The sequence below is a fragment of the Mus musculus genome, chromosome Y (genome assembly GCF_000001635.26).
Source record: "Mus musculus strain C57BL/6J chromosome Y, GRCm38.p6 C57BL/6J".
NCBI lineage: Eukaryota > Metazoa > Chordata > Mammalia > Rodentia > Muridae > Mus > Mus musculus.
The window spans coordinates 65,647,969-65,664,865 of NC_000087.7; the positions used below are offsets into that span (position 1 = coordinate 65,647,969).

Below are 16,897 nucleotides of genomic sequence, written 5' to 3' on the forward strand. Positions count from 1 at the left end.
GATTTTGTCTGATTTCTGAGTCTCTTTGGATCAGTTTTCTGGGTTGCACTTTGTGTAACAAGGCCACATTCCTTTTATCTATCACTCTTTCCCCCAACTTGTTGTTTCTCCCTCAGACTTCATTCCAGAGATTCTATCTATGTCCTGTCTTTCTCCCCTTCTTCCTAAAAATCCATCTTTTGCTGCCATCCCTGCTCCTCTAAGTCATATCTCCAATTCCTTGCTCACTATGCAGACCACAGAATCTAAGTCCTGTCCATTTTAGCCTGTGCAATATTAGATGTATGCACTGTTCCAGCCTGCGATGCAACTTTCATCTTGCTTTGATGTTCTTTCCACCATAGTCCATCTCTTCCAACAATGTGTTCACTAAAAGCATGTCATGTCACACGTATTAATTTTTAGAACAAAACAAATTTTATTGACAAAGATACTGAGGTTGTCAAAGACCCATAGGTACCCAACACAGGAAAATAAACATTTTTTTCAATCCTATAAGTTTACTTTTCTGTACTTTGTGATTTTTTTTAATTTAAGTGATATTTGACACCAGAGTATAGACATAGATATGTAGGTCACCGAGAAATTTGATAAAGTACACAGTAGAATTGGCTAGAACTTTGTAAACAACCTTTCCGAACTTTTTGGATCCATCATCTCTGGTGTACTGCACCCAGGAACCTATTAAGAAGTCATTGTCATCACCTGATCTCGCCTCAGCCAGAGGGGTCTCTGGAATGATGTGGAGGTTACCTTCCTTGTAGTCATCCAGGAGCTGATAGACGTAGAGGACCGGATCCTTCTTGTAGGAAATGTAAAAATAGTCCTGTAAGAATGGCACCTGGGCTAGCACCATCCCACTCCAGTTGTCCTCAGAGCCATCTTTCCCCTCAAATTTGTGTTGTACCTCTCTGCAAACCAGGGCGCTGGCGAGGTGGACATCCCTCACCTGAAGAAAAACTACTTTGTGAGGCAAGACCTTAAGATTTAAAATCCTCTCATCGCTGTGGAGCTCCTGTCCGTAGACAGTGTCAATTCCGTCATACTTCACCAAATAAAGAGAAGGGTTTGTTGGCAGTTGACCTAGAATGATGGCCTTCCAATGGGTGACAGGCTCATTACCTTCCTTCCACCCGTGAGAAATTCTGCAGCCAACAATATTCCCCAGGGCCTGGGAAGAAGGCTTCCTCCTACTCTTCTTCTTGAGTGATGTCATGCTCAGACTCTTCAGAGGTATTGTCTTCTACCTGGCTGTAGACCTGTTGTGCTAGATCACACTGTCTAAGTGGCTTCCATTCTCTTCAAATATCATACTTGCCCATTGCCTGGGACTGAAGATCTTGCCCGTTTACGCCAGACACAATGCTGTTGCCTCTGTCATATATATGAATTCCTGATGGGCAATGGTTATGGGTTGGGAGTGAATGCTGGACCAAGACTCTTCTCTACGAGAACTTCTGAGCATGTGAAGAAGACTATGCTAAACAGATTTGAGCTCCTAAAATTAATTTTATAAAAATAAGAAGTTAATAAGTCAGCCATGGTGGTACACGCATTTAATCCCAGAACTCAGAAGGCAAGGACAGGCAGATTTCTAAATTAGAGACCAGCCTGGTCTACAAAGTGAGTTCCAGGGAAGCCAGTGCTATAGAGAGGAACCCTGTCTCAACAACAACAACAACAACAACAACAAGTAAAAGAAAACAGAAGAAAATCAAACGAAAAACAAACAAAAGAGAAATTCAAACAAAAAATAACAAAACAAACAATCAAATGGAGAAGTTAATAGGAAGTGGTGGTGACCCATAACTTTAATCATAGTACTCAAGAGGCAGAGTGAGGCAGACCTTAGTGAGAGAAAGACTAGTCTGGTCTACACAGTGAGTTTCCTGACAGCCAAATCTAAACATACAGAAACTCAAATAAAATTAACCAAGCAGGCAAACAAACAAACAAACAAAGAAACAAAGAAACAAAAAAACAAGGACATAAAAATAGTGTAATTAACAAGTAATTCTCTAGAGCTCAGAAGAATATACTCAGATCAACATTTATTTCTTCAGCCCTGAGTTAATTTGTCTCTGATGAGGATCATCTCCTTGAAATTCTATGTCAATTTAGGTTGTGCTATGACTATTACACCCAATGATCAAGAAGAAGAGAAAAAAAAAATAAAAGGGCCAGAAGGGTCACCATGACTCTCTTGTACGTGTAAGGACTGAGCTAAGTGCCTGCATTCACAAATATCTTCCCAGGGACACAGCACACCACTGTCCTTCTTTATTGTTTCTCTTGACCCAGCTTCAAAATTATTTGATGAAGCCATTGCATCAGTGAACTCAAGAACAACTCAACAATTTGAGGCAATATCAGCCATTTAGAACTAATATCTTCTAACATGCACTTGGACAAAGAGGAGATTTGGCATTTTAGTGGAATTGTGATCTAGATATTGTTAGCAAGGATAATAAATTCAGGAGATAAACTAACCTAGACCATTCATCTCCCTAGCTAATAAACATGGAGAAAGTAAATTGTACAGTAACTCTCTGTAGGAGAGAAAATTTTTAGCTTTCTGTAGCTATGAGGGTCCTAATTACTACATAAATATACTTACCCATAGAAAAATATACTAGTTGTCAAGATTCTGTCTCCTGATACAGACCAGGCACCAAAAGCCTGTGGGAAAAAATGACCTGGCTTTGACACACCACTGTGAAGATAGTGAACTCACCTTCAATGGATTCTAGTGCCTCCAAGTGGAATAGATGCGCAACCTCCAGCCAGTGCTCTGTGACATCACCCTAGTTCAGCTTACATCATAGAACCCCTCTCAGGCTGGTTCCTTCCCTAGTTACACTCAGAAACGTTCAGCATCTCGAATTTACCTTTTCATATGGCCTCCTAGAAATAATAAATGAAATCCCAACTGAAAGGCCTGATGATCTGAGTAATATTCTGCCAAAGAATTTCACCCTTGCATTGTTTTTATTGTTTGGTTGTTGGATTTTTATTTATTTGTTTGGTTTGTGTTTTGTTTTGTTTCATTTTTGTTTTTATTTTCGTTCTGAGAAAGTCTTCGGTTTCTGACTTGACAACATCCATGGTGGTTATTTTTCATGTTCCAACCTTTCCCTTGGTTATCTTTAAGCTGTGCTTCTTATCATAAATATTGCCAGACTCTTTGAGGCAGCACACTGGATAGCACACCAATTTTCACTTTATGAAAACCCACAGTTAGAGGAGAACTATTTTCATGCAAAAAAACCTGGAATTTGACAGGGTTAAATGACATATATTGAAACCAATGGCAATCATGAATTATGGATTCTTTGGAAAGTAAGAGGAAAACATAGATCTTGGGCATGCTTACAAAGTTGTGATAAAATTAAAACAAACCTGATATCTCCCAGTCATATTTTAAAGGTTTTTAAAATTTACCAGCACTTCTGATTACAAGGAATTTCAGAGATTAAATGCAGTAAAACAGGATGAAATAGATGAGGTAATTTTAGTTTTGAAATATGTGTAGACAGAATACTGGACACAGGTATGTATAAAATTTACTTACAAATTAGAGGACACTTTAATTGTTCATGGCACATAGATCTTCAGTTCTTCAAAAAAAATCGTTTTCAGTACATTCCACGGTCCCCACCACACCCTGTACATCATCTTCATAGAATATGACACTATCCATAGAGAGCTAGATCCTTCAACAACAGTCATAAAAAAAAAATCATTCCTTAAGTTGTGGCCACAGGCCAATGTGATGGAGGATCTTTATCTGAGATTCTATCTTCCCAGGTTGATTTAAGTTCAAAAAAAAAATCTAAGAAGGACAACTACATATCCATATCATCAATATTGATTGCCTCACTGTATGAAACATACATGCTATGGAGTGATTTTAGATGTCAACTACTGGATGAATGCCTTAAAAAGGAGAGACAGAGGGAAAGAGAGAGAGAGACAGAGAGAGAGAGAGAGAGAGAGAGAGAGAGAGAGAGAGAGAGAGAGAGAGAGAGAGAGAGAGAAATATATTTCTCATCTACGTGTATTAGTGCAGGGCTTTGTTTTCAAAAAAATGGATGGAACGTTAAAATACTATATATTATGTTAGACAAGTAAAACTCAAAATGACAATTGTGAAAATATAAATTTAATAAGAGGCATTAAAAAATAGGAGGTATTTTGGAAGAGTAAGCGCAGCAGCAGGGGGAGATTTGATACCAATGGAGGATAGTGGGGAGGATGAAGATGGTAAAAGGACACTATAAACCTGTGCAAAGGGTCACAGAAAAGGCCTGCGACTTGTACACTTAAAAAACACTGGTATAAAGTAACAGAGTCCAAATAATATTTTGATTAATTTGGGGATTTTAGCTTCAAGACACTATAAAATATATTTGTATTTTTCAACTCAGGTGTGGTTCTTGCTATGTTGTACATGATATGGGTGACAGGATATGGTAAGGTGCTTCAATGTTTGTGTATCATTTATCATCAAATGCACATGTCACTCAGTGAGCTGCAAGGCTATCACTGGGAAGGAGGTATCTAAAGATCTTAAGTGTACATGACGTAGGGAGAATAATGCCCCCACACTACTATAGATGTTGAAATAATCACATGTGTTTCCCAAGAATAATTTTCTGAAGATTAATCCCCAGGTGTGAATATATTTGGAAGAAATTGAATGGGTCAGGAGGGATATGACTTACATATAAAAATAATTTAATAATGCTGTTATAGAAAAGGTTTAATTATGAAAGGGAGTTTGGCTCTCTCTTTTCTCTTTCTAGCCCATTGGTTCCCTCTGTGATGACATCATCTCACAAGAATTCACTCATTTGCTGATGGTGTGTTCATCATTGAATATACAGACTCCTGAAAAGAGTCATACAAAATATGCTTCATTATATACTAGACAATTAGTGTCATTTTGTTTGGCAATACAACATGTATGATTATGCCTCAGAATCATGAGCAACTGGGCCATATGGGAAATATAATTAGTATATTTCTGCTGACTGAAGATCAGATGTGTTGAGTGTTATCATGTGTGCTGTTCATGAGAGGAAGCTGCATAGATGGTGAGTATAGATCAGAGAGGAACATCCAAGGAGGACACTATGTAAGGAACCCTAGGAAGAGCACCATCACTGCTTTTAGCTAGTACACATATTTTTAGAATCCCCACTTTCTAGGGTGGAAAAGAAAACTGTATTACTCTAATTTACTAAGTATGGTCATTTGATACATCAGTGATCATCATCAAGGTGAACAGGTGTTGACAGAAGTTTGGGGACTCAGAAGAAGCCTGTTCTGGGAAAACCCATTGCCTTCAAAGAACGGAGATTTCTGACCAGCAACACTGGATAAACAGTCTACATTGGCAGCAGTAGCCCCATTGTGTCCAAATTAGTGGTTTTCAATCCACTAATCCATCCATAAGCAGCCTCCAAACACTGACACCATTGCATACACTGGCAAGATTTTGCTGGAAGGACCCAGATTTAGCTGTCTCTTGTGAGGCTTTGCCATGGCCTAGCAAACACAGAAGTGGATGCTCACAGTCAGCTATTGGATGAATCACAGGGACCGAAATGGAGGAGGTAGAGAAGGTACCCAAGGAGCTAAAGGGGTCTGCAATCCCATAAGTGAAACAACAATATGAACTAAAGAAACCCCCCAGAGCTCATTTTTCTAGCAGCATATCAGAGCTCATGTTTCTAGCTGCAATTGTATCAGAAGATGGACTAGTTGGTTATCATTGGAAAGAGAGCCCCATCAGTCTTGCAAACTTTATATGCCTTAATTCAGGGGTATGCCAGGGACAAGATGTAGTGGTGGTGGTGGGGGTGTGGTTGAGGTGGGTATGTGGGGACTTTTGAGATAGTATTGGAAATGTAAATGAAAAAATACCTAATTTTTAAAAAAATGAGGAAACCATTGTCAGAATCACCAGCAAGAATTTTAAATAACTGCCCTAAAATCTGGATTTAGGATTCCTTGAGAATCTTCCAAAACAAAAGGAAATGCAGAATCTTGGTGCTGTAATTGGAGAAGCAAGAGAAAAGCAAATAAGAATTCATCACAGAAAAAAAGACAGAAGAAGTAAGAATTAAAGACATATTTGGGCAAGATGAATAGTGAAGTAGAGATTAGAGCAAGCAGAAAGGACTGAGGAGATAGCTCACTGCTTAGGCCCACTGATTGCTTTTGCACAGGACCAGGGTTCAATTTCTAACACCCACATGGTTGTTCACAACCACCTGCAATTCTAGTTCTAGACGATCTGATGACCTCTTTGGACAACACACACACACACAGACACACACACACACACACACACACACACACACACACACACACACACACACACACACACACACATATACTCACCCACAGAGAAAAAAAATCTTTTAGAAAACAATTATACAAACAAAAAGGAGTCAAGTATAGTTTTATTCCCCTTTAATACCAGCACTCAGATGCAGGCTAAAATATGTAAGTTGAATGACTGCCTAGCTGATAGGTGTGTTTTCAGAATTTTCTTTTTCTTTTTCTTTTCTTTTTCTTTTCTTTTCTTTTCTTTTTTTTTTTTTTTTTGATTTTAGGACTATTTCAGTATTTGTTTAAAGATTCTAGATTTTTTTTCTATTTACTTCTAATGTTTTAGGCTTTTTTTTCGGGCTTTTTAGTATTTTACAGTTTTCGGGTTTTTTTTGGGGGGGGGGTGCAGGAGGGTAAAGCCCTTTGGGTTATTTAGAGTTTTAGGGTTTTAATGGTTTTAAATTTGGGAGGTTGTTTTGTCCTTACAAGTTTTTTGTTTGTTTGTTTGTTTGTTTGTTTGTTTTTGGTAGGGTTGAGGTTTGTTTGTTTATTTATGTATTTATTTATGTGTTTATTTATGTATGTATTTATTTATTTTAGATCTTGATTTCTCCTAGAAATTTAAGGTATTTCAGGGTTTTAGGGCTTTTTAGGGTTTATGAATAATTTTAGGATAATTGTAGTTTTTTGTGTGTTTTTGATCTTCTTGTTGTTTTGTTTTGTTTTGTTTTTGTTTCTTTTTATACTTTTAGTGTTTTATAGGGTTTTAGAATTTTGTAAAGGTTTTTTGTTTTCTTGTGTGTGTGTTTGCTTTTTTTTATGGGTTTAGGATTATTTTTGTATCTTAGGATTTTAGTTAATGTTTCAGGGTTTTGTAAGCCTTTTGGGGGGGGTAGGGTTGTTTTTATAGTCTCAGGATTTTAGTTAGTGTTTCAGGGTATTGTAGGTGTTTTGTTGTTGTTGTTTTTTGTTTGTTTATTTGTTTGTTTTTGTTGTTTTGCTTTTTTAAGCGGGTTTTCAAGTTTTTTTTTTTTTGAGTTTCAGAGTTTTGATGTGTTTTTAGAACTTTTTAAAAAAACTTTTTTTAGGGTTTTACAGTTCTTTTGGGTCTTTTTACTGTTGTTGAGATTGTTTTAGAATTTTAGGGTTTTTCTTTATTTTTTAGTTTTGTTTTGTTTTTTAATTTAATTAAGGAATTTTTAAAAATTGTTTTAAGCATTTTTTTTAATAAGGTTTGTAAAATGATTTTCTTTTCCAGTGTTTTTGGCGATTTTTTAAGGCAGAAGAATTTGTAGTTGTTGGGGTGGTGGTTTTGTATCTTTTCATTATCTTTTTTTTTTTTTTTAATTTTTTTTTTTTATTGTCTCATTAGGGATCTAGACTTGTAGAGTTTTGGATTTTTTCTTAGGGTTTTATAATTTTTTTAGGGTCTTTTTAGAGTTCTTGTGTTTTCTTATTTATAGAATTGTAGGGTTTTAAAAATGTTTATTAAGATTAAAAAAATAGCTTTTTTCGGTCATTTAGTGTTTGTTTAATAATTTTAGCGTTTTTAGGGTTTTAGGTTTTGCTTTATTGTTTTAGGGTTTTTTTTTACGTTTTTTTAAATGATTTTAGGGTTATTCTCAGTGTATTTGGCGAGATTTTTTTTTTTAAGGCTTAGTGTGGTTATTGTTCTTTCCTTGTTTGTTTGTTTGTTTGTGGTAATGATTTTTTTGTTTTTTTGGGTCTTTGTAGAGATCTAGATTTTTGTTTGTTTGTTTGTTTGTTTGTTTAGGGTTTTAGGTTCTTTTAGTTTTATTTTTTCAAAAAAAATTATGTTTTTTTAATTGTTTGTTTGTTTGTTTGTTTTTAGGGTTTTTGTTGTTTATTTAAAGCTTCAAGTTTATTTTCTTTTCTCTTCTTTTTTCTTTTTTATTTTTTAGAGTTTTTAGGGTCTTTAAGGTTCTATCTCTAAGAACATAGAAACTGAACCTATTGCTTTTAGATTATTTATAAAATGTATTCCATTCTGAAAACAAGAAACACTATAAAGTCATGTTTGTTCATTTGCGTGTATGTCCCCAGGAGCTATAGATTATGTGTGCCTAATGCAGAGCTCTACAATATGTCCTGATCATACAGATTTAATTGTCACATCATGAAAGTTCAAGAACTATAATATAAAGTTATATCTATGTATCCTAGTTCATTCATCTTTCAAACAAATATAGTAGAAATGTCACAGAGGGCAGAATTTATTGATCATGATTTCGAAAAAGGACCTCAAAAGTCATTAAATCAAGTATCTTATACTAGCCAAACTCTACCCATCTATCCAGTTCACTCCTGTAAGAATAATTGCACCTGGGTTTTGGTTAATTCTTATTAAATTCTCCAGTTAAAAAAGGTCTTTATTAGCCCCCTTCCAGCTTAGTGAAAACTCCATTCACTTTCCTTCTGAAAGCAAAAGCATTTTTCTTTCACAGACTATGTTAATTTTACAACATTTGCCCCTGGATGGTTTCCATTTCCACAGTTTTGTTTGCCATGACTCAATATTTCATCTCTATTCAGACAACTCCTCTCATATATCACAGGTTAATACACAATGCTCATTTGTGAGTCATGCCAAGAAAGCGGAATGAACTTGGGGGATACAGAAGAGGGAAAGACACAAGAGCAACAGAAGTATCATTAAGCTGGATACTACTCTAGAATACTGCATGCTATTCATGTATCCTGGGGATCCAGAAATTCATCTAGACTGGACCCTAGTTATCCATTGGAAGGATGTAGTCTGAAGCTTAGCCTATTAACTGGCAGCTCCCATAGCTTTGAACCGATCCAATGATTTTTATCTTCCACACACCAACCAGTAGTTTCCAAGCTACATTCCCTCTCACAGGCAAAAGCCCGGAAAAAGAATAGAAAGCACTGTACTGTGTGCTAGGGTAGTGCTCATAGAAGGTATTGGCAATCTGCACTGAATCTATTAGCACAACTGCAAAGGTATGTGGCACAGGCAATCCAAGGATCACCATGCTTCCCATTTTATCTCTCCAGTCTATATATCCACTCCCAACTCTACACACTATGCTCCTAATCCTAGGGATCATTTAGAGGTCTCATAAATACCACCATGTATAACCCCAGAAGATGAGAGATGTTTGAAGCACATCGATAGATTTTAAGTTTGACAATTGTTGATGTCATCAAAACAATTTTCTGAGCTGTGTTGTGCTTTTGTCAAACGATGGGGCTAGAATGGCCCTGCCAAGATCTAAAGCAGAAATAATAGTTTTTTATTTGTTTGTTTGTTTGTTTTTCTATTATTATATTGGAACATGTCATCATCAATTGAACTTCCTCAGTCTAAAAAAACAGGTGATACTTACAGTTATTTGCTGCCATCTCTAAAGTCTGGGCAAGGCAACTCCTGTGATTCTCCAAGCCTTGCTTCTTACCAGTTCTGGGCTATATGCTGTCAGGATAATGTTCTAAACAGGGAACTCTATGGATATCCAGATTTCAATAGTTTTCCCTTCAAAAATATAGTAAAAAAAATTGCAATTGTACATTTATTTTAGTATTTCTGGTCAACATTTTCCTACTGAAGTGACAGAAATATTTACTTTTTTATATCTTTATACTAACATTAGATTTCTGTTTGATTTGTAGGGGACAGGTTTATTTGAGACAGTCCTACATTACTCATGCTGACCTCAAACTCGCTATGTAGCTATGGACAGTCAAAGGCCTTGATCCTCCTTCATTCAACTGCCAAGTGCTGGGATTACAGATTACAGTACCATAGCTATTAAAATATTTTCTATGACTGATAAAAGTGGTGAGGATTTGACTTTAGGATTTGGGTATTTTTCTAATTGTAGTCATAGTTTACATTGAATAGAATCATTATGTGAAAGGTAACAGAGATTCTGGTCTTTCAGATTTCTACTCATTAGTAGATCAGTTAATACATTTAAATATCTGCTAAAAATGTCATGGCATAAGTGGGAACATTAGTTTAAGATCTTGCCTAGGGAGGTTTCTGATTTTTAAAAGATTCAATAAATAGGAGTAGATTTATGAGTTTAACATGAATGAGCATGTCTTATCTTATTTGCCAATGTTATACATAATAATACAAAACATAAATTTTAAGTTTTTAGAATTATTTTCCTAAAAACATATATATTTATGACCAAATGAGCTAGAATTACTCATAACAAATATTTATTATTATAAAAAGCCTAAATTTTTGTTGAAAGAAAATGAAACTTATTCTGTTGAATTTATTATAGTCTTTTATTTTGATAAGTATTTCTGAGGTTTTTAAAGATCTAAAGACAAACTATTCAGTGTATTTTTTTATGATAATTTCCAAGTATGTTAGTATACTGAGACTAGGCTGCTAAGCCCAATGCCCACACTACAAAGAGGTTCTAGCTTTTGGTCTGTAAATGACTAAAGTGTTTTTTTTGCCATTCTATGAAAGGTTTAAAAATTGCCTTCATTTGGAGTATTTATTTATTTATTATCTGTAGTAGCTATCTGTTTCCTGAACTGACTCCCTCCACGTTGTTCGCAGGCAGGAAATGATCTCCTGTTCATTTCAAATTGAATACCCCCCAAACAATTAACCAACCAAATTAAAAAAAAAATGGTTAATATGGTAATTGCCTCAAATCTTACATGGAAACCATTTGATGACTACAGTGATTGTTACATTAATGGGGAGATGATCTAAAATAGTTTATTATTTTACATTTATGAATTGTTGATCTTAGAGCATGAACCATGGGATATGTGTTTAGGACATTTCCCTCTCTGTGTCAATGAGTTTATCTTCTATTAGATTCAGTGTATCATATTTTATGTTGATAATCGTGTTCAATTTGAAACTGAGCTTTGTGTAAGGTGATAAGTATGGATTTATTTTTATTTTTCAACATACAGACTGCAAATTAGAACATCACCATTTATTGAAAATCCTTTCTTTTTCCATCGTTTTTTTTTTTTTTTTTTTTTTTTGGTTCTTTGTCAAAAATCTAGGGTCCATAAATATTTGGTTTTCTTTCTGGATCTTCAGTTCTAGTCCACTGATTCATCTGTCAGTCTCTGTATCAATACCATGTAGTTTTTTTTTTTAAATCACTTCTTCTCTATAGTAGAGTTTGAGGTCCAGGATTGCTCTGAGCCAGGATAGCAGTGGAGTCACAGAGTAGGACCCTGGCAATGCCTTTAAAATCTAAGTGTCCCAGGGCTTTCTAGCTCTCTCATTGTACTGAAATGCTGATGATAACTTCTAAAAAGTACTGGGTCTTTCTGAGGGTAGGCTGGCTTAGGTGATTAACACCTGTAGCCTAAGAGGAGGATTAAGCAATGCAGCCTTTTTTCTAGCTCAGCAGGAATTGCTGGGCTCTAATTTTGAGCCTACTAACCAGATGTCACTGGAAGAGAAGGAATTTAGAGAAGTGATTATAGAAGTTATTACTAAGTTATAAAAAATTTCCTATGAAAGTTATATAAGGGGAAAAGCAGAAAGATCCTAAGTGGGGAAAGGGAAAAATTCTTCTAAGTGGGCAAAAGGAAAAAAAAAATAGTCTAAGTGGAGAAAGGCAAAAAAAAAAAATCTTTTCTCTAGATGTTCCTCGTCTCTTTGTCCTCAGCACTTATACATATTTCAGAATACATGACCACATGCTACAAAGTTCAACAACTGTCTCAGATCAACAGGTTCACTGAAGGTATCAAACCATAACTAAGATGTTAGTGAAGTTTTGTGTAGGTAAACCCAATCAATATTTTATCTTTTACCCTAGAACCTATAATAAATCATTAGTTCCCTTCTGATGACCTTTGGTTAATTGTTATACAACCTCTTGTAATGTGCTCTGAGTAGGAGAAAGCCTAGTTACTATCAAAGAGCAATTAGTCAGAGACATTTGGAAAACTGGAAGTTCTCATTGCAGTTTTGACTCTCAGTAAAGAACCTAATAGCCCTTTTAGTTTGGGGAGAATTTTATTGAGTATTTTTGCATTGATATACATAAGAGAAGTTGGTCTGAAGTTGCCTTAATGTGGAATCAATTCACCAATAAAAACAAATAGACAAACAGACTGGCTATATAAACAATACACAACATTTTGCTGCATAAAAGAAACCCACCTCAGGTAAAAAACCAGATTCTACCTCATAGTAAAAGGCTGGAAAACAATTTTCCAAGCAAATGGTCTGAAGAAATAAGATGGAGTAGCCATTCTAATATAGAATAAAATCAATTTCCAACCCAAAGATATCAAAAAAGACAAGAGGGACAATTAATGCTCATGAAAGGTAAAATCTTCCAAGATGAACCCTCTATTCTGAATATCTATGCTCCAAATGCAAAGGCATCCACATTCATTAAAGAAACTTTAGTAAAGCTCAAATCACTCATTGCACTGCCCACCATAATAGTGGGAAACTTCAATAACCCACTCTTATCAATAGAAAGATCCTGGAAATAGACTCTAAACAGAGATACATTGAAGATAATAGAAGTTATGAAACAAATGGATTTAATAGATATCTACAGAACATTTACCCTAAAACAAAAGGATATAACTTCTTCTCAAAACACCATGGTATCTTCTCCACAATAGAACATATAATCAGTCACAAAACAGGACTCAAAAAAATATTGAAAGTATCCCATACACCCTATCACATCACCATGGACGAAGGCTGATCTTCAATAACAACATAAATAATAGAAAGCCAACATTCACGTGAAAACTGAACAACACTCTACTCAATGATAACTTGGTCAAGGAAGAAATAAAGAAGAACTTAAACACTTTTTAGAGTTTAATGAAAATGAAGGGACAATATACACAAACTTATGGGACACAATGAATGTAGTCCCACAAAGAAAACCAACAGCTCTGAATGCCACCACAAAAAAAACCAGACAGAGCACACACTAAGAGCTTGACAGCACACCTAAAAGCTCTAGAACAAAAGGAGGCAAATTTACAAGGGGGAGTAGATAGCAGAAAATAATCAAACTCGGGGCTGGAATCAACCAGTGGGAACAAAAAGAACTATTCAAAGTATCAACCAAACCAGGAGCCTGTTCTTTGAAAATAGTATCAAGATAGATAAACTCTTAGCAAGACGAACTACAGGGCACAGGGATAGTATCCTAAATAACAAGATTAGAAATGAAAAGGGAGACATAAGACCAGAACTTGTGGAAAACCTAGGCATCATCAGATACTACTACAAAAGGCTATACTAAACAAAACTGGAAAACTTGAACAAAATGGACAATTTTCTAGACAGAAATCAGATACCAAAGTTAAATCCAGATCAGAATAAAGATCTAAACTGCCCCATACCCCCTAAAGAAATAGAAGCAGTCACTAATAATCTCCCAACCAAATAATGCCCAGGACAGCCCACATGGGTTTAGTGCAGAGTTCTATCAGACCTTCAAAAAAGAACTAATTCCAACTGTCCCGAAACTATTCCATAAAATAGAAACTGAAGGTACTCTATTCAATTAATTCTATAGAAGCCAAAATTACTTTGATAACTAAACCACATAAATTCCCAACAAAATAGAAGACTTCAGACCAATTTCCCTTATGAATATCGATGCAAAAATATTTAATAAAGTCCATGCAAACTGAATCCAAGAACATATCACAAAAATCATCAATAATGATCAAGTAGGCTTCATCCTAGGGATTTAGGGATGGTTTAATATAAGGAAACACATCAACGTAATCCACTACATAAGAAACTCAAAAACAAAAACCACATAATCATCTCGTTATATGCTGAGAAATCATTTAAACAAATCCAACACCCATTCATGATAAAAATCAAGGAAAGATCAGGAATTCAAGGCCCATACTTAAACATAATAAAAGCAATATATAGCAAACCAGTAGTCAACATCAAACTAAATGGAGAGAAACTAAAACCAATCTGACTAAAATCAGGGACTAGACAAGACTGTCCACTTTCTTCCTATCTGTTCAATATAGCACTTGAAATCCTAGCCAGAGCAATTGGACAACAGAAGTACATCAAGGGAACACCGTGGTCCCTTGCCAGGGGTGTCTCTGGACACCCCCAAGGACACACACAGGATCCACCACGGGATCCTAAGACCTCTGGTGAGTGGAACACAGCACCTGGTCCAATCCAATCGCACAGGACCCGAGACTGCACATTATTATTATGCATATCAGATAGGCATGTGTGTGTGTGTGTGTGTGTGTGTGTGTGTTTATGTGTGTGTGTGTGTGTGTGTTTATGTGTGTGTGTGTGTGTGTGTGTGTGTGTGTGTGCATATTAACGTGTAGGTATGTAGCACTTGTGACTAGAGGAATGCAATCATGCAGTATCTTTCTTTATGTCTCTCTACCATTTTCCTATGATGCAGTGTGTTGATTAGAATATCTTTTGCCCATGGGATGTGGCACTATTACAAGGTGTTGGCTTGTTTGAGGAAGTGTATCATTGTGTAGGCTTGCTTTTATGTAGTGCACAATCTCTGCTCAGTGACAAAAATCGATCCTCTTCCTTGCTACCTATGGCCACAAACTTCCTCCTGGTTGCCTTCAGACTAAGATATAGACGAATTAGTTCCTTCCCCAGCACCGACTCTTCCTGGATGCTGCCATTCTTCCTATCAAGATAATAATATACTGACCCTCTGAAACTGTAAGACAACATCAATTAAATTTTCCCTATAAGTGTTTCTTGAGTCATGATGTGGCTTCACATCAATGAAACCCTATTGAACATAGGCAGTATGTTAGCCTGATTTTTAATGCTTACAAGATAATTGCAACCAGCATGCAAGCACAAAGTAAAGATGATGAATGAGTTTCTTTATTTTTTGAAATTCTGTATTTTGAATGAATGTGGGGATTGGGAAAATTAGAAAGTTATGGGAAGGAGAAAGAGAGGATGCAAAGACATTTTGGACTCCTGCAACTTGCTTTTGCATTCAATATTTCTATTTTAAAACAACACTAACAACTAAAACAACCAACGACAGGGCATCCATACAACAGATTCACAGAGAAGACACCAAAGGTCATTACATTCTTGTAAATCATTTTCCAGCTAATGTCTGGTGTATTGAGCCTAAAGATTTTACTGTCAAACCCTGATGATTAATCACTAGATTGGATCCCCTAACACAATGATGAATGACACTGTGGTCAATAGGACAGTTAACATGTATAAATACATCGTTTTTCACAGTGTCATTTTGAATTGTTACTGTATATCCCAGTTTTTTGCATTTTATCTCCATTAGTGTGTTGTTTTCAGCCCTCACTTGCTACATAGAAAACAGAATCTTTTACACTATATTTAATTTAGGGTGCACAATGGAACCTAAAGACTAATTCAGTCCATATCATTATAGAGCTCTCTGTTCTCTTTCCAAAATTGAAATTAAACTGTTTTCAAAAATATTTTGCATTTGCGTGGCTTAGTTTAATTAAGATGGGGGGGGGTTATATCTCCCACAGTCCCAGTTGTCTAAAACTGGGAAAACTGTCTAGAAATGTTGTGGAACCTTTGTGACTGTGCCCCAGCAAAAGTAGATCACTGGGACAAGGAGGGAGCTGGCTGGTTCTGAACTAAATCTTGGATTCTAAATCCAACCAAATGTAGAAGGGCCCATTCAGGCTCTCAATGCCACAGATCAACTTGTTGTTTCCTCCTATGCTGTCCTTATCATGACAGTCTGTCCCCAGTGTTTGCCATATACATCTCTTCCTGTACATTGATTGTGTCAGTTTTGACAACTTGACTAAAAAAAAAAAAGTATTGTAAGTATACATATGTCTCTCCACCTCTCCCCCTGCCCCTTCCCCTCTCGTGTATGTGGGTATTGTGTCATATAGATTGCTGTCAATTTTGTCTACATGTATTATTTTAATGTGTGTGTGTGGAATGTTTTTTCATATTTAAAATTATTCTCACTTTTCATAATTTTCAGCGCAATCTTCACTTTTAGAGAGATAAGCTTCCAAATGGCTTTTTCTCTGAAACTCAATACATTGGAATGTTCCATAGCTTTATGACCTGAGTGAGAATTGTCAATAGGTTCTCAGTGATGCTGGGGGACCAAACTTAAGATCTGTGTAAAAGCTAGAGGAGCCTCTGAGTTCTTTGAGCCCTGCATTTGGAGAATAACTACAAATTGTTTGTACAGTTGGCTCCAGCATAGAGACTCTTTTTTTTTAAATTGTTTTCTCTTTCTCACTAGATGCCATGCATTGGAAAGTCATTCGACATGGAAACTACTGACCATATTGAATGGTGGAGAAAGGAGATTCACAGTAAATTATAAATGAAAAAAACAAAAGTTACAGCCCTATAACTGATACTCCCACAGCTAAAGCTGTGTGGAAGCATGCAGAATGTTGCAGGACTTGCAAAATTTGTTTGGATCTCATTCCTCCTCAATGCTCACATAATTTAGTACTTAATATCCTTGTAATTTCATAGATATATTTTTGTAAATACTTCTTAATTAAGTTGTGTAAATGTGTGTATCTC

At 35.8% G+C, this 16,897-nt stretch overlaps 1 protein-coding gene across 1 annotated transcript; it reads right to left on the bottom strand.

Moving 5' to 3' along the window:
• Nucleotides 1–532: 532 nt before the first annotated feature.
• Gm20936 (predicted gene, 20936) lies at nucleotides 533–1,216 on the bottom strand. The gene has a single exon (XM_017318839.2). It carries the CDS (start codon nucleotides 1,214–1,216, stop codon nucleotides 533–535), a length of 684 nt encoding a protein of 227 aa, XP_017174328.1.
• Between the last annotated feature and the right edge of the window lie 15,681 nt (nucleotides 1,217–16,897).

Excerpts from the sequence above, each read along its gene's own strand:
- Gm20936 (XM_017318839.2), bottom strand. The coding sequence starts at position 1,216 with ATGACATCACTCAAGAAGAAGAGTAGGAGGAAGCCTTCTTCCCAGGCC.